Source organism: Pseudorasbora parva, chromosome 25 (genome assembly GCF_024679245.1).
Source record: "Pseudorasbora parva isolate DD20220531a chromosome 25, ASM2467924v1, whole genome shotgun sequence".
Lineage (NCBI taxonomy): Eukaryota > Metazoa > Chordata > Actinopteri > Cypriniformes > Gobionidae > Pseudorasbora > Pseudorasbora parva.
Genome location: NC_090196.1, coordinates 4,507,946 through 4,527,306, shown reverse-complemented (window position 1 = coordinate 4,527,306; position 19,361 = coordinate 4,507,946). Strand labels below are relative to the sequence as shown.

At 42.9% G+C, this 19,361-nt stretch overlaps 1 protein-coding gene across 1 annotated transcript in view; it reads right to left on the bottom strand.

Annotated features, from left to right (window-relative positions):
* Positions 1-2,779: 2,779 nt before the first annotated feature.
* adat1 (adenosine deaminase tRNA specific 1) overlaps positions 2,780-19,361 on the bottom strand; it is a 32,735-nt gene continuing 16,153 nt past the window's right edge. The window contains exons 8-10 of the mRNA XM_067436479.1: positions 13,559-13,658; positions 12,228-12,314; positions 2,780-3,017 (exon numbers count right to left, since the gene is read on the bottom strand). Of these exons, the coding sequence (XP_067292580.1) occupies positions 2,885-3,017; positions 12,228-12,314; positions 13,559-13,658 (320 nt within the window). The 3' untranslated portion in view covers positions 2,780-2,884. The remainder of the gene's footprint in view (positions 3,018-12,227; positions 12,315-13,558; positions 13,659-19,361) is intronic.

Below are 19,361 nucleotides of genomic sequence, written 5' to 3'. Positions count from 1 at the left end.
GCATAACATTATGACAAGTGAAGTGAGCAACACTGAATATCTCTTCATCACGGCTCCTGTTTGTGGGTGGGATATATTAGGCAGCAAGTGAACATTGTGTCCTCAAAGTTGATGTGTTAGAAGCAGGGAAAATGAGTAAGCGTAAGGATTTGAGTGAGTTTGACCAGGCCCAAATTGTGACGGCTAGATGACTGGGTCAGAGCATCTCCAAAACTGCAGCTCTTGTGGGCTGTTCCCGGTCTGCAGTGGTCAGTATCTATCAAAAGTGCTCCAAGGAAGGACCAGTGGAGAACCGGCCACAGGGTCATGGGCGGCCAAGGCTCATTGATACATGTGGGGAAGGAGGAGGCCTGGTCTGAAGAATTGCGTTTTCTTTAACATCATGTGGATGGATGGGTGCGTTTGCGTTGCACGTTGCGTTGGGTTAATGGGTGCATTTAAAGAAGGCAAGCCAGTGGAGGCAGTTTTATGCTCTGGGCAATGTTCTGCTGGGAAACCTTGGGTCCTGCCATCCATGTGGGTGTTACTTTGACACGTACCACCTACCTAAGCATTGTTGCAGACCATGTACCTTTCATGGGAACAGCATTCCCTGGTGGCTGTGGCTCTTTCAGCAGGATAATGCTCCTGACACAAAGCAAAAATGGTTCAGGGATGGATTGAGGAGCACAACAATGAGTCGAGGTGTTGACCTGGCCTCCAAATTCCCCAGATCTCAATCCACTCAAGCATCTGTGGGATGAGCTGAACAAACAAGTCACATCCATGGAGGCCCCATTTACAGGACTTAAAGGATCCACTGCTAACATCTTGGTGCCAAATACCACAGCACACATTCAAGGGTCTAGTGGAGTCACTCAATTATGTAATTTTTAATGCAAAGATATCATTGAGATGTCTTTATGACAACTTGACACAAACTAATACATCATAACCTGTCAGTGTTTTTGTCATGACAACTTGACATTCAAGACAACATAACCTGTCATAAATATGATATAGCAGATTAATTATAAAACTTACTTAGCTTTATTGGGTTAACATTAAACTATGTGGTTGGTTGATGTTGGCTGTCATGAGGCCATTATAATGTCATACTTTTTTAAAAATAAATTGAATTTGTCATTAACTTAGCCCGCATGTTTACGAGCTACGCATAGGACTTCTACCAGGCAGTCAAAGCGGCATTACGTTGTGAAAGTGCTGACTCAGAGGAAGACCGTGAGGGTTTATGGTGCTATTTGGGACAGAGCCATAGGCCGTTTCTCAAAATGCGTACTTGTCTGTACTTGTGTTCTCGTGGACTTGTGAAACGTCATCAGTCGCTGCCAAGTACTGTTCCAATTTCAAAGTTCACATCTAGCCAAGCAGGCTACAGTTAAAATCCCTATGGGTGCCAATTGGGACAGGGCCATAGAGTGGCATCACTGGTGCACCGTCAAAAGGGGTTCGGGTGGAAACGTTGGACCTATTTATACTCTTCTGGCCCAGGATCTAGCCGCAACCATTCCTTGTTCAGCCCGGGGTGGGGCTCCAAAGACTATTCCTCTTATGTTTATGCATCGGAAGAGAATTTATAATGTGAAGTTATTTGACAAAGTGTTATTTTTCAGTGTTTGTTTATGTGTGAATATTATGTTGATATATATGTTTATTTAATTCATTAATGATGACAGAGTATTAACACCTAATTACATTTTAATGACAAATTAAACTTGTGCCACTGAAAAAATAAAAGTATATTATAATGGCCTCAGTTAACATCAAAACCAACCACATGACAGTAATGTTAACCCAATAAAGCTAAGTAGTTTCTTAAATTTGATAATTAATCTGCTATATCATGTTTATTGACAGGCTATGTTGTCTTGAATGTCAAGTTATCATGACAAAAACACTGACAGGTTATGATGTATTGGTTTGTGTCAAGTTGTCATAACAAAGGCATTAGAAATGACATAACTGAGTGAATGACACTTAATGACAGTTGTCATAAACATGCATAAAAAATCCTTCATATTCATGACATGAAGGTGTCATGTCAGTCTTATGCACACCCCTTCAAGTAAAATTTCAACGAAAAAGTTCAACCAATCACGAAAACTCACCTGTTGTTGTTCTAAACCCATATTTGCATAATATATAAGCTACTCTTTGTCATGTCACTAATGCCCTTCATAACCAGGGGCTTTTAATCCACAAACGTGCATTATAAAAAAGGTCACAGCATTTGTGTGAAACAAGTTTTACTTAAATCGTCCCCTCTGTCGCAGCACATTCAAACTTGGTTGGTCACGTGAAAGCCAAAGGTGTTTGGTATCAGTGAGTCACTGAGATTTGAGAGCTTTGCCAGTGGAAAATCTTGAATAATATCTTAAATTTCAGCTCAAGTGTTCCTCAAACAAAGCTACTGTATAAATTGGCATATGGCCATTTTAGGCTTTAAAGAGTATGAGCCTGCTAAACATGTTTTACGATAGAAATGATGATAAAAAGGGCTTAGAATAAGCCAGGATAAGGCCTGAGTTTAATTAACATTAAAATAAGTTTTATAAATGTGCTTTAGAAAAAAAAAAAACATTACTGGTTTGCATCTTTAGACAAAACTAGAGCAGTTAAAACAGCTCAGACATGGATTGTAGTCTAGGACTATAAGCTTAAGCTTTGTCTGTGAAACCGGGGGACAAAGTCATGCAGGTTTGGAATGAAAAAACCGGGTAAGCAATGACAAACAAACTCTTAAAGTTCAGTTCTGTAGTATTTACACAACGAGAGTGAGTCAGTTTTAATACATTTATTAATGTGAACTGGGCTAAAAGACAAGATGCAGCTTCTTTTCAAGTGATTCGTTCAGGACAACTGGAATGATCAAATGTCCGATCCGCTAATAAAACAGCAGCAGTTCTCGCGGGCTGCGGAGCCACAGCGGGAAGGCCTGCAGTCGCAGCTGTGTCCAGGCCTGCTGATACGTCCCTGAAGCCTGCTTGTAGTCCCAGTATGTTCTCAAATCTTTTCCACTTCAGCAAGCAAAGAGAAGAAACAAACACATCGATCAGACACAACAGATACACAAACAACACCTGCGCACTGTGGGGAGCGCACATGACATGTCAGAGGTCAACGTGACTTTAAGGACAGGCATGCATGGCATCACATTTCTGTTTCAAACACAATCGAAGGCTAAAAAACAAACTTTACACAAGTTTGCAAACACACAAAAATGGCTGACTCAGGTTTTTTAACACTCTGGTATATGTATGAATGAATCTCGACAGCATTAAACTTCTACATACAACAAAAATAAGTCAGTGTACATGTCGCTATGAAAACTAGATACTTGATGCCACACAAACGTTTGCAACTTAGAGAGTTCATGCAGTTACAATACCCCCAAATTTCAAGATATGAGGGCAGAAAAAGCTCCAGTATGAGTTTTTGTCTATATTATATTTATTTCATCTTAGTTATATTTTCACGATGACAGATGTGATTGATTATATTCAGCATTTCAATAAACAAGTTCATATTGTGAGATACATTTTATGAATATATCACTATCACGTTTTAGGGTCAATATTTGCACAATACAAAATCTGGTTTTGCTCTATTTTACCAAGAAAGTTCCATCCATCCATCCATCCATTATCTTCCACTTATCCGGGGCCGGGTCGCGGGGGCAACAGTCTAAGCAGAGACGCCCAGACTTCCTTCTCCCTAGCCACTTCCTCCAGCTCCTCCGGGGGAACCCCGAAGCGTTCCCAGGCCAGCCGGGAGACATAATCCCTCCAGCGTGTCCTGGGTCTTCCCCGGGGCCTCCTCCCGGTGGGACGTGCCCGGAACACCTCCCTGGGAAGGCGTCCAGGAGGCATCCGAAATAGATGCCCGAGCCACCTCAGCTGGCTCCTCTCGATGTGAAGGAGCAACGGCTCCACTCTGAGCTCCTCCCGAGTGACCGAGCTTCTCACCCTATCTCTAAGGGAGCGCCCAGCCACCCTGCGGAGAAAGCTCATTTCAGCCGCCTGTATCCGGGATCTTGTCCTTTCGGTCATGACCCACAGCTCATGACCATAGGTGAGAGTAGGAACGTAGATTGACCGGTAAATCGAGAGCTTCGCCTTACGGCTCAGCTCCTTCTTCACCACGACAGATCGGTAAAGCGCCCGCATTACTGCAGATGCTGCACCGATCCGTCTGTCAATCTCCCGTTCCATCCTTCCCTCACTCGTGAACAAGACCCCAAGATACTTAAACTCCTCCAATTGAGGCAAGAACTCTCCACCAACCTGAAGTGAGCAAGCTACCCTTTTCCGACTGAGAACCATGGCCTCGGACTTGGAGGTGCTGATTCTCATCCAAGCCGCTTAACACTCGGCTGCAAACCGTCCCAGTGCATGCTGAAGGTCCTGGTCTGAGGTTGCCAACATGACAACATCATCCGCAAAGAGCAGTGACGAAATCGTTTGGTCCCCAAACCAGACACTCTCCGGCCCTTGGCTGCGTCTAGAAATTCTGTCCATAAAAATTATGAACAGAACCGGGGACAAAGGGCAGCCCTGCCGGAGACCAACATGCACCGGGAACAACTTTGACTTACTGCCGGCAATGCGAACCAAGCTCCTGCTCTGGTTGTAAAGGGACCGTACAGCCCTAAGCAAGGGGCCCCGGACCCCATACTCCCAGAGCACCCTCCACAGGGTACCACGAGGAACACAGTCGAATGCCTTCTCCAAATCCACAAAGCACATGTGGACTGGTTGGGCAAACTCCCATCCACACCCTCCACACCTCCACACCCTCCAGCACCCTGTGAAGGATATAGAGCTGGTCCAGTGTTCCACGACCGGGACGAAAACCACACTGCTCCTCCTGAATCCGAGGTTCTACTTTCCACCGAATCCTCCTCTCCAGTACCCTGGCATAGACTTTCCCAGGGAGGCTGAGAAGTGTGATCCCCCTGTAGTTGGAACACACTCTCCGGTCCCCCTTCTTAAGAAGAGGGACCACCACCCCGGTCTGCCAGTCCATAGGCACTGTCCCCAACCGCCACACGATGCTGCAGAGGCGTGTCAGCCAAGACAGCCCCACAACATCCAGAGACTTAAGGTACTCAGGGCGAATCTCATCCACCCCCGGCGCCTTGCCACCGAGGAGCTTATTAACTACCTCGATGACTTCAGCCCGGGTGACGGACGAGTCCCCCTCCGAGCCCTCAGCCACTGCTTCCTCAAAGGAAGACGTGTCGGTGGGATTGAGGAGATCCTCGAGGTATTCCTTCCACCGTCCAACAATATCCCCAGTTGAGGTCAGCAGCTGCCCATCTCCACTGTAGACAGTGTTGGTGGGGCACTGCTTCCCCCTCCTGAGGCGTCGAACGGTTTGCCAGAATCTCTTCGAGGCCAACCGATAGTCTTTCTCCATGGCCTCACCGAACTCCTTCCAGGCCCGAGTTTTTGCCTCCACAACTACCCGGGCTGCCGTCCGCTTGGCCTGCCGGTACCTGTCAGCTGCCTCAGGAGCCCCACAACCCAGCCAGGCCTGATAGGACTCCTTCTTCAGCTTGACGGCATTCCTTACTTCCGGTGTCCACCACCGGGTTCGGGGATTGCCGCCTCGACAGGCACCGGAGACCTTACGGCCACAGCTCCGAGCAGCCGAGTCGACAATGGAGGTGGAGAACATGGTCCATTGAGACTCAATATCTCCAGCCTCCCTCTGGATCTGGTAGAAGCTCTGCCGGAGGTGGGAGTTGAAGATCTCTCTGACAGGGGGTTCAGCCAAACATTCCCAACAGACCCTCACAGTACGTTTGGGTCTGCCGAGTCTGTCCAGCTTCCTCCCCTGCCATCGGATCCAACTAACCACCAGGTAGTGATCGGTTGACAGCTCCGCCCCTCTCTTCACCCGAGTGTCCAAGACATACGGCCGGAGGTCAGATGAGACGACCACAAAGTCGATCATCGACCTTCTGCCTAGGGTGTCCTGGTGCCATGTGCACTGATGGACACCCTTATGCTTGAACATGGTGTTCGTTATGGACAGGCCGTGGTTAGCACAGAAGTCCAATAACAGAACACCGCTCGGGTTCAGATCACAGGGGGGCCGTTCCTCCCAATCACACCCCTCCAGGTGTCTCTGTCACTGCCCACGTGGGCATTGACGTCCCCCAGTAGAATGATGGAGTCTCCAGCTATAAGCAAACCCACTCCAGCCCGCCGCCTCTCACCATGGGCAACTCCAGATTGGTAGAGAGTCCAGCCTCTCTCGAGAAGTGTGGTTCCAGAGCCCAAGCTGTGCGTGGAGGTGAGCCCGACTATTTCTAGTCGGTATCTCTCGACCTCCCGCACAAGCTCAGGCTCCTTTCCTGACAACGAGGTGACATTCCACGTCCCTAGGGCCAGTTTCCGTGTCTAGAGATCGGGTCGTCGGGGGCCTTGCCTTCGACTGTCGCCGGATCCACTATGCACCGGCCCCTTATGATCCCTCCTGCAGGTGGTGAGCCCACAGGAGGGCGGCCCCACGTCGCTCTTTCGGGCTGAGCCCGGCCGGGCCCCATGGGGAAAGGCCCGGCCACCAGGCGCTCGCATACGAGCCCCAACCCCGGGCCAGGGTGGGGCCCCGGCTGCGCCATGCCGGGCGACGTCTCGGTCCTTGTTTTTATACTGGTCATAGTGAGCTTGTGAACTGCTCTTAGTCTGACCCGTCACCAAGGACCTGTTTGCCTTGGGAGGCCCTACCAGGGACATATAGCCCCGGACAACATAGCTCCTAGGATCATTCAGGTACTCAAACCCCTCTGCCACGATAAGGTGACAGTTCAAAGAGGGGCCAAGAAAGTTGTTCCAAACAAAGCCACAAACGAGAAAAAAATGGAAAATTTAAAGGTGCACTATGCAACTTTCCGTCCACTGGAGGTCGCCTATTCAAACCAAAGGCGTAGTTTGATGACGCCAAGTGTGAGCGCAGTATCTTGGGACATGTGGTCTTCACCTCACAGCCGGTGGAAAATAGGACTCGGGCAGAAATCACGTTCATGGATGCGGTTATTAATGTTACTGTAGTGTGAAGCAGGACCGAGTGTTGTGGAGCTGAGCACGGCCGCTGGAGTGATTGTTACACAAACACATTCGCAAACACAGAGACTTTTATCATGACGGGACGGGACACATTCGCCGGGCGCACTCACTATTTCTGTGTTTCCGGTCATGAGTATAAGGTAATACAGCTCTGTTTATCATATTAGATACATTTAAGTTTGTTTAAAATGATGTAATGACATTACTCTGTGCGTTCGCTCGGAGCTGCTGTGACTTGTTCACACTGCTAAGAGAAAAGCGCTTCTGCAGAATAAAACCGAGGATAGCGCAGATATGACGCGATTGACAGGCGACTTCCTCAAACGCTAAGCTGAAACGTCCCGGTCCTTAGTTAAAATAGCAATTTTCTCACAATTTACAAATAGATGGAAACATTTGGGATATTGTAGGTACTCAACTGAACAAAATATATAACACTGTCCTAGTGGTTTTTGGATATTTTACTGCAAAAATACTACATAGTGCACCTTTAGTTTGTCAGTGCAGTTAACTAACCGCCACATGGGATATGAAGAATAAGAAAATCTTTGGGTACCAACACAAAATATAATCTAATTGTCACTATAGTCTAAATCCCAGAAAATATCAAGAAATAATAAATGTTTTAAGAATTTTTTTTTTCTTTTAATATTGTGATTTAGTGCTGTCAAATCAATGAATCACAATTAATCCATTTAAAAATAAAAGCGTTTATTTTAGATGTGATTAATCGATTTGAGAGCACCAGATATGATGATATTTTCTTCTTTTTTACTTGACTGTAATAGAGTGCTGTAATTTTATGTAACAACGTCCTGCCCAGGGATTACAGATGCTAATAAGCTATCTAGCTAAATAAATCTGTTAAACAAATGAAATATACTAGAACAAGTTCCAATACTGCTCCAAAACAGCTTTAGATGTTAATGCCGCCTACTGCATGTCACTCACAGCAAAATTGCATACTTGCACTGTGATATGAACTGCACTTTTCAGAACACAACACACACAACTTGAGGTAGAACTATTTGTGTTTGAGGGCCTATTAATGCTGAAAGTCATCTGGAAATCCAGCCATCAGTCTCACAGTAAAGTCCTCCTGTCAGAAAAAGGCAGAAATCCTTTGCTAATGAGATTGTGAAAGAGGACGGACGCGGGGTGATGGATTTATTTTCACATGGAGTGCATATAGAACTGTGTGTCCTGGGATCTGTGTGGACGGATCATTGTTCTTGGCCCTTGTGCGAGTCTGTCAGCGGTGTAACAAGAGCTGGACGCTGGGCAGGATCACTTCAAAGACACCAGGACTCTGAACAGAAGAACACTGTTCCCTGGGGTCAGCAACTAACAAAGATCTACTGTTTAATAATCATGCTGCTTTACACGAATAAAACACACCTATTATTAGATATAGAACACAAATGTACAAAAAAATAGGTAATTTTACACAGTGATTCAGTAGTCTAAATCAAAATAGAGTAATCCATCTGATTACCACGATTTATGCCGATATTGATTTATTGAGAGGCTCAGGCTAGTTGTTGCATGGGAAAGGGCCTCATGTTGGTACCCAAGAGTCAAGTGTCTTATTACATACATTATGTTGGTTTTATTTTTGTTCAGCTGAAAACTGACAACATTTTTCTGTTATAACTGTGAAGCTGCTTTGAAACTATCCGTATTGTAAAAACCACTATAGAAATAAAGAAGACTAGACCTGACTTTTGAATGTCATCATATTTTAGTAATTACTGTAGGCTAAGTATGGGGACAATAAAACCACACTGGGAATTATTAAGACATGAGAATATTTGCATTTAGTACATAATGAATGAACCCTAACCCCACAGTGTGACAACATGTTGGGTCTTTTGTGTTCATTGACCTGTATTTGTTTTTTTGTTCAAAAACTATAAAAATAGAGGAAGTCAAGCCACATTCATTTATATAGTACTGTATAAAATATACATTGTTTTAAAGCAGCTTTGCATTAAAGGTGCCCTAGAATGAAAAATTGAATTAACCTTGCCATGATGAAATAATAAGAGTTCAGTAGATGGACATCACATACTGTGAGTCTCAAACACCATTGCCTCCTCCTTCATATGTAAATCTCGTGATCTACGTAAAAAAGTGCTTCTCAACATAAACCCAACAGTGACCCAAGCGTTGGGGATCATTTATATACACGCCCCCAACATTTGCATCTGTCCGAACATGTTCATTGTCAGGCGGAACTGACGGAGCCGAATCATCAAAACAAGCTGCTCATGGACACACTTCATGTTCAGGCTGTGCAGGAGACTTTTCTACCCTTCCCACAGATAAAAAATGTCAACAGTCATGGTTGATGTTTATAATCTGATACCACGACAATTTAATTCAAGATCATTCGTTTGTTCGGTCCATTTCAAGCAAGCTTCGCTCAGCGTCTTAAACTGAAGAAAGGGCGACTATATTCCTGCAAGCAGTAAGTAGTGATTTATCCACTGATTGACTGTTTAAACAATTTCTGATTAAATTGAAAGTTTCTTAGAGAGACAGCATTGTCTAGATGACCCAAGATGCTAGTACAGTAACAACAGGAAACTCCAGTACCATACAAAACTAAATAGTGTGTCTAATGACAAAGGGGAATATTATTTTGTATTACAAAATACAACCGTAGATACGTTTCTTACAGATCGTTCACTCGATCCTTCTAGCAAACGTCACCTTTTCCACCATATAAGTTAAAACGACAGTCATTTGACAAGGCTATTCATTTTGTAAAAATATAAGTTATATATTTATATTTTTGAGAACTGAAGTATGGTGTTTCCTATGATGTTTTTGCCTATTTGTATTTCAGATTAGGCTACATCACAGTCACTGCGTAACGTTAGCCTACTGAGACTAACGTTATACGGGTTTCTTTTCACAGAAAAGCTCATTTTGGGGGATTTAGTTATAGAAATCTGGCAATCGCATGAACGCGAGCTCTTTCTAGCGCACGGATGATCTGAAAACACCAATAAACAAGTAAGCTGCATTTTATCAATCTCCATTTGAGATGTTCTGCTTAAAGTGTCATTCAGTCGGTCTGTGTTCTGTCAGGACTCACGAGCCGCTTCACTGAACTGCTCTGGGATCTCATTTATGATTGTATTTACGCTTCAATAAATAAGTAGGCCTATCTGTTTAAATTAAAATAGCCTAAACATCCTATATGTTCACATTATTAGCAAAACTGCATGAATGTTTTTGAGTTGAAGGGTTTACAATTAACGAAATATTTTGAATTAAAATAACATTTGGCCCATGGAAAAAATTTATTTAAAAAAAAATATCTGAGAAGTACTTTATACAATTTTGTTTTTATGGATATTTTGATATATTTATTCTAAAACATAAAAAGGATATTGGATGATTGTCAGCACTGTACTGTGTAAGGCACAAATGGCATTTATAGCGTCTTGTATATTAATATTTTCTTGTACCTTTGACAGTGTTAAACATGGTGTCACGTGGAGGTCATGCATAATAAAACTAGGCGTTGTAAGCTCCAATCGCCTTATAAAAACCAAATATCCCTGTTAATCAAATATCCTTGTAACTAATTATTCACCTGGCGGCCATTTTGCAAACTCTAACTCTGTTGTGGGGTACACAAACCCGGAAGCTGGACTCCAATACAGTACTAATCAATAGCAGCATTCTGTTTCACTGCACTTCGTCACTCAGGAAAAAATCCTACAGAGGACAAACCTTTCACCGTTTTCCGGAGGATAAGGGATTACATGGAGAGTGGATTAAAAAAATATCAGAAGGGATCCTGGTCGTAATTTCTGCTTTTTACTACAGACGAAGTTCGAAAGACTCAAGCAATAGCAAGACTGGGACATGTCAAGTCAGCTTTATTTAGCGCTTTTACAATGCCGATTGCTCCAAAGCAGCTTCACGGTGTAAACAGGACAACAAAATTTGATTCGGCTGCAGTCATTCTGGAGAAAACGGTGATGTTTTGTTATCATATAGTGTCAACGTGGGCAGATCAGTATTATAGTTGATACAGTTAATTTACATGTGGGAGATGTGTGTATGTATAAGCTACTGGATCTTCATATATATAAAATGTCCATTTATCTAAAGAATAAAGTACAATTTTATTACACATGGATGATGTCTTTCATAACTTGACAACTGGTCAGAACATCAGAAAGAAATAAGTCATTCAAAAACATTGATAGGCATACTGGTCTAGGTTTGTAAATGGTTACTATGTACATTTATTGGTATGGAGGAATACAAATGGCCTGCTTGTATATTGTAAGTATGGAAAAACGTACCAGAAAAGGGCAAAACATTAGAAATTACAATAGGGGGAAAATTAAAAAACATTAACAAATGAAAACTATATGCATAAACATATTATCAGTGATTCATTACATGATTTTGTTACACACAGCAGGCAGAAAGTGAGTGACACAGAATGCTGCTATTGATTAGTACTGTATCGGAGTCCAACTTCCGGGTTTGTGTACCCCACAACGGCGTTAGAGTTTTCAAAATGGCCGCCAGGTGAATAAGGCGAATATATGGTGATTTTAGGGAGGAGATAGGGTGGAGATGCACGTACGCACAATCTTCTGCTGGCTGGGATTTATAAAGGGATTTTTGCGCAGGTTCTGGCGTACACATGGTTTTATAAATCTGATTCTTTTGTGCGTACGCAAAATCTAGCTTTTGTACGTACGTACACTTTTAGGATGAAATCTACGCAAAGTTTTATAAATGAGACACTTAATATTCAATAATGTTATTGATCTGACTGCACGGACACTACTGGATGAGAACTGAAGTGAGCTGGACGATGACGTCCCCGTTTCCTGCAGAGCTGCTTTAGAGATGAAATTAACATATTTGATATTCTTCACACAGTTATTGAGTGGAACTGAATCAACACCGAACAGACTTCAGCTGAACAATGACACTATTGTCTTTTTAGAGCTGCGCTACGGCAGAACTGAACTCTGTTTGCATCACTGAATCATTATTTTCCTCTTATCATTGTGAAGCTCCTTTGAAACGATCTGTATTGAATGAAACGCTATATAAATAAAGGTGACTTGACTTGAGAGTAAAACTATTCCAGGTCTGTATGAAAACACTCACCGGAGGGTCTCTGGAAGCTGAGAGTCTTCAGTTGCTGCCACCAGTTTCAGAAACGAATGAAAGAGCTCCACTTTACTGATTAAAGACCTACATATGGAGAAATATCAAACTGAAATATGAAATATGATACTGTCGACAAAGTGACAAAAATTAAAATGACCCCATGATTTACTCTCCCTCAAGCCATCCTAGGTGTATATGACTTTCTTCTTTCAGACGAATACAACCAGAGTTATATTAAGAGTCCCGGCTAATCCAAGCTTTATAATGGCAGCCCAAAAAGTGCATCAATCCATTATAAAAGTGCTCCACATGGCTCCAGGGGGTTAATAAAGGCCTTCTGAAGTGAATCGATGGGTTTGTGTAAAAACTAATATCCATATTTTAAACTTTAAAAAGTAAAATATCTAGCTTCGGCCAGAATGCCTTATGCAACTTTTACACAGAAAGTGTAACACCTCACACAGTTCAAAACGCATACGCTACATCCAAAGTCATCGCTGAGCCAGTTACACTTTTTCCGTTAAGTTGAATACAGAAGACGGTCCTTCATATTTCATATCATATTTTACTTTAGAATGTGTTAAATATGGATATTTTTTTCTTACTCAAACCGATTGATTTGCTTCAGAAGGCCTTTATTAAAGGGTTAGTTCAGCCAAAAATGAAATGTCTGTCATTAACTCCTCTCCCTAATGTCGTTCCTCACCCGTAAGACCTCCGTTCATCTTCACACACAGTTTAAGATATTTTATATTTAGTCCGAGAGCGTATGCAAGTGTATGCACACTATACTGTCCATGTCCAGAAAGGGGATAAAAACATCATCACAGTAGTCCATATGAGACATCAGTGGGTTAATTAGAGTCTCTTGAAGCATCCAAAATACATTTGGGTCCAAAAATAACAAAAACTATGACTTTATTCAGCATTGTCTTCTCTTCTGGGTCAAACGTTTATGAATCAGCGTATTGATTCATGATTCGGATCGCCAGTGTCATGTGATTTCAGCAGTTTGACACACGATCCGAATCATGAATCAATACGCTGATTCATAAACGTTTGACCCAGAAGAGAAGCCAATGCTGAATAAAGTCGTAGTTTTTGTTATTTTTGGACCCAAATGGATGGATGCACTTTTTTGAGCTTCAAACTCTGATTGTATTCGTCTGAAAGAAGAATGTCATATACACCTAGGATGGCTTGAGGGAGAGTAAATCATGGGGTAATTGGACTACTGTCCCTTTATTCTGAATGCATACAGCACAACATCTTGCGAGTCATCAATATGATATTCTCAGAATGTAAGTGATTTGTTATTATGAGATCACCTTGCTTGCACTGTGCCCAAAGCTTTTTTCGTCACTCCCTGTTTATAGCCGTTAGCAGTGACATCTAGAGGCTGCTGGGATACTGCACACCAGCTGATGGCTGCAAGAATATTATAGTTCAGTTAAATCGGGACAGCAGGAGAAAACATTTCTTTATCAGAACAACTAAACTAGGCCTTATTTTACAATATCTGCAAAGAAAATGAATGAAACTGATAGTTAATTTGAACAGGTTAAAGAGGACTAATGACGACTCTATGTGCACACTTTTGACTTACTTGAAACCTTAAAAGAAATCATTCTTCAGCTTAACTACTTTGGAGGAGTTTTTTTATGTTCTGTGTGATTAAGACAATTTTGCATTAACATGAACATCTGTTCTCTTCATGACGTGTTTCTCGGTGGAGGGTAGGACTTAATATCTACAACTTATCCAAGCCCCTTTCACACAGAGTGTTGATCTCAGAAATTGCCATAAAAGTTGCTAAAGTTTAATCTGTGTTAATGCAAAATTGTCCCGGGATTGATCCCAGTATGGGGACCTAGTAACATTGCCGGGATCAGTCCCGGAACACGCCCTGTGTGAACAAAAGGCAGGCTCAATGCCAAATCGATAAAAGAAAAACATCATAAGCAAACTTAAGATGCGTTAAACACACACAAACACATTAAACAATACATCCTAATGTCACATGTCCTTCCAGGATGTGTGTGAAAATCCTGCAAAGATTCCAGAAAATCATTGGCAGTGTAAATGAACCAAAATTAAACAATGCCAAAACAAATACATCTCTGTGTATTTTCTGGAATCTCTGTGAAAGGGGCTTCGCAGCAGCAAATCGAATTGATAATCTAATCATCTAGCAACTCTTCATAGACTTGTGAGCTGGAAAAACCAAACTCTGGTCAGGCCAATCACATCGTGTATAGAGTCGGTGGGCGGGCTTAACATAATGACGGCCGAGTTGCAGATTAGAATGCAAAGACTGGGTAATGGCATTACAAATAAACATTATTATTTTTAAGCCACACAATGACTCTAATTTGCCTCCTTTAATTGGAATTCTCTATTTTAACCTTAATTACTACACTAATTGTAATATAAATAAGAAAAATATTAGAAGATTTTTTTTTTTAAGTGGTCATTAATTAACAATAATTATTGAACAAATATTATTTAGCACCAAAAGATCTTAAAATATTAAATAAATATTACTGAATTAAAATATAGAACATTTAGTTAATTGAAAAATGGTAAAGGTGTGTGGTTACATTTGTCATCAATGAGTATGAGTGTGACCAAACAGTAAGGAATACCTGAGGGCTAAATACAAGAATAACATTAATGTTATCAATGTTGCATCTCCATCACTCTCCATAATAAAACGATCCTGTAAATATAGTTGATTTAATCAATGCACACTATGCTGTACTGAGTCTCAAACACCATTGCCTCCTCCTTCATATGTAAATCTCGTGAATCCAAATCTCAGAAAAAAGTGCTTCTCAACATAAACCCAACAGTGACGCAAGTGTTGGGGATCATTTATATGCACGCAGACAACATTTGCATCTGTCCGAACATGTTCATTGTCAGGCGGAACTGACGGAGCCGAATCATCAAAATAAGCTGCTCATGGACACACTTCATGTTCAGGCTGTGCAGGAGACGAGAGTACCCTTCCCACAGATAAAAAATGTCAACAGACATGGTTGATGTTTATAATCCATGACAGCTCAATCCGAGGGGCGGGATAAACGGTTGTCTTTCAAACTCCCTCTGCACGCGATAGGATAGCGCTACACCAACCAGAGCAACGAAGGTGAAGCAGAGCTCGTTGACAGATTAAACATTCGCCGTATCCGGTCGGCTAAACCCCGAACACATCTTCCCTTCTTAAGAATGACTTCAGTGCCGTTCTTTGTTCTTTTCTCAGAGAAAAGCTTAACTCCAAATCTTCCAGAGTCGCGGTCAAAGCTGATTCGAAAGACCGCCGTTCGCCAGTTTCTGTGTTTACTAGAAGCACGCAAACGTGTCATTCAGTCGGTCTGTGTTCTGTCAGGACGGTCAGGACTCACGAGCCGCTTCACTGAACTGCTCTGAGCTGTGAGTTGCTGAAATAAGTCAATCAGAGCAGAGCTCAACATTAATATTCATGACTCTTCCAAATAAGGCAAAAACAGAGATTACATCCTAGGGACAATTTATAGGGTTATAAATGGACCTGTAAAACTGTATCTGGACAATTTTTGCCCTTAAATAAACCACAACTAGGGCATCATTAAATGCAGTGACACAGTGCTGGAAATGTTGAGCGCTCCAGGAACCACGTGACCAGCGCGTGCCGCAGGGAGACGAGAGCTTGAGGCAACTCCGTTTTCAAATGCCTCTGGCTTTAACATATGCCACATTAGTGCCAAAACGCTATTTATTGTTTGAATTTCACATTAAAACTTTTAAAAAAATTAAAAGCTTACTTTTGTTTAACATCAAAAGCAGGTTTGGCAATTTGGCATACGATTAAATTGGGCGGAGTGAGAGAATGACATAGAGCCTGAAAGCGTGTCTCACGCCAAATTGCATGAGAGTTGGCAACCCTGGGAAGTGAAGCTAACATTAGATTCGGACGTTGCTTGATACCTTTCTGCCTTCAAATGTGTCCTCCGAAGGCTGCATTTTCCAGGTTTCGGACGCAGCCTATGTCTGCTAAGGATACTCATCAAGATGGACATGTTGACATACTTTTTGCGTGAGTTTGTCCATTCAATCGCAAGACTTAGAAGATAACTCACTATTTGCGCGCTGTGAGACGAGTGCGCGCTTTGGGACGAGTGGACAGAGATAATCTTCTCTCAGCGCACGCAAGTTCTCATTCACATCTTCTGGCTACACACGGGTGATGACGGAGAAAATATCAGCTCGGACATACGGCAGCATTCGCATGCATTGAACAGTTTACAAAGACAGACCGCTTTGCCCACATTTTTCTTTTATCATCGCTGTTGTAACGTATCACTGAGGAGCCAGCACGTGTATCCATCGTCAGAAACATACATAAAGCATTATTTTCAAGTTACAGCCCATATTAAAGATGCGCATCAGATGTGAGATGAACCGCGGTGCAAGGGCGGGATACGCTGGTATAGACCAAGCCTGCAGCACCCCTCTCAGAAACTGAAGCCTCCGCGCCTCGATTCCGCTTGAATCATTTTAAATTGCTTTTTTGAACATGACAATGAGTTCACTGTACTAAAATGGCCGCCACAGTCACCAGATCTCAACTCAATAGAGCATCTTTGGGATGTGGTGGAACGGGAGCTTCATGCCCTGGATGTGCATTCCACAAATCTCCATAAACTGCAATATGTTATCCTATCAATATGGGCCAACATTTCTAAATGTTTTCAGCAGCTTGTTGAATCAATGCCACGTAGAATTAAGGCAGTTCTGAAGGCGAAAGGGGGTCAAACACAGTATAGCCCCTTTCACACTGCATGTCCGACCCGCAATATTCCCGGAACATTGCCGGGTCGCCTTCTGTGTGAAAGCAACCACGTCCCGGAATTGATTACCGAATTGAACCCGGGTCGGGGACCTAGTAACATTGCGGGGTTCGATCCGGGACCAGCGCTGTGTGAAAAAAAGCCAAACTAATGCTTTTTTACGGGTGCGTAGTTATCGCACGGGTGCGTAGTTATCGTGCGACTCCTAGAGCTTGTTTTTTCAATAATACAACCCTGCAGTGCCAGAAGAGCTAGTCGGTGTTTTAAACGCAGAGAGTGTTCATATACAAAATAAATTAAAATTAAACAAGCAGAAATGTGCGCAAACTGGACACAAGTTGAGACCACGGAGCTCCTTACTATCCGCGCTGAAGCGGAGATCGCTCGCCGTTATACGTCACATCAGGATGTCACGTGTCAACTCGATCTGGGACCGTTACGGGTTGTGTGTGAAAGCACACATATTACGGTATTTCGCTGGCAGTGTGAATGGGCCAAATCTAGCGGCCCGGGAACAAATGCCGGGTCGCATTATCCGTGTATTTGCCGGAATCGCAGTGTGAAAGGGGCTTATTAGTATGGTGCTCCTAATAATCCTTTAGGTGAGTATATATATATATTATTTGCAAATATTCATCTTCCCAGCACTGAAGTAAGTGTAGGGTTAGAGACAGGTGTGGTTGGATAGGTAGGTTTAAGGGTAGTTTTAGGGACAGGTGTGGTGATATGGGTCAGTTTAAGGGTAGGGTTTTGATCATGTGTGATGGGATGGATAACTTTAAAGGGTCATGAAACCCCCCTGCTGCAGCGGTGTTTTTTCACACCTTCGATTTGAAAAAGCTTGTTAAAAGGGGAGTGGTCGACTGTGAAAAGGTGGGATGGTATTGTGTGGAAAGAGGGAATGTTTGCATAAATAGGGGAGTGGTGTCTGTCAGTAGGTTCACGTTGGCATTGTTTACCACAGAGAGATTAAATGAGGGATGAGTACAGCGAATGAGAGAGCTATGAGTGGCGTGCAGCAGAGATCGCAAATCATTCAGCTCTTCAAAGTTCAAACCAGCATAATTCAGTGAGAAATGAAAAAAAATGTTATTCTGCATGACGAAATATTTTGCAAACGTGATAAAACTATATTTGTCCAAATATGCACGCTGTTTGGCAAGATGAACAACGCGCCGACGTGATAAGAGAACGTGAACCACCCAACATGCGATGTGATAAGAGATGTGTAATTCTAGATCGGGGTAAAAGCGAAGGTGTTTGAGGCTAGTCTCGACCGCGCATCTGAAGCACAGAGCGACGCGCGCTGGGTTGCCGTGACGATCCGCGCTGTCTATCACTCGGCAGCTAAATCTATATTTGTCCAAATATGCAGCACACTGTTTCACTAAGAGCCCGAACACATGCAGTTTAGTGCATGGCTGTGACGACAAATAAAACGGAGAGGACGTGGCTTTTGTTCATTGGCCTACAGATTACAGATTGGTTATTTTGCACTCCTGACATAGATAGTCAACGCTTGCAGGTTCGGCGTGCGATTCCTCAGGTGAATTTTACTTTACCGAGCCTTTGTAGCAAAAGCTTCCACAGACGGCGCCGCTTACAGCTCGCTCGGCGCCCTTTACGTTACTTCGTATCAGCACAACGCCTATAGCTTTCCTCCGTGACTTTTCCGCACGCTGCTTCCAAAACTTCCCCACCATATCTCTACAATAATGATGTAAGACGAGCCTGACAGAAGTGACTGTCTCATGCATATTAACTAAATTATCTTGTATGCATACTACAGCGCAGGGATTGGACTGAATGAGCTTTATGTCATGAATATATATCGAGAATTGCTCAGAGCGGTCGACGTCAGCATGTGCCCAGCTGCCCATACTTGGGCCGAAAAGGCCGTGCCGACGTCAGCATTTGTGACGTTGCTCCGACTAAACTTTTCAAACCGGAAGACAGAAATCGCTCTGAAAAATGCAAAAATAACTATTTTCACATATGCATACCATTAATGAGTACCCTTAGTGTTTTCAATGATGTTCAGCCTATACATATCTGTTTACATCTCAAAAAAAGTGTTTTGGGGTTTCATGACCCTTTAAGTGTAGGGTTTGGGACGTGTGGTGGTGTGGGTCAGTTTAAGGGTAGTTTTAGGGACAGGTGTGGTGATATGGGTCAGTTTAAGGGTAGGGTTTTGATCATGTGTGATGGGATGGATAACTTTAAGTGTAGGGTTTGGGACGTGTGGTGGTGTGGGTCAGTTTAAGGGTAAAGATAGGGACAGGTGTGGTGGTGTGGGTCA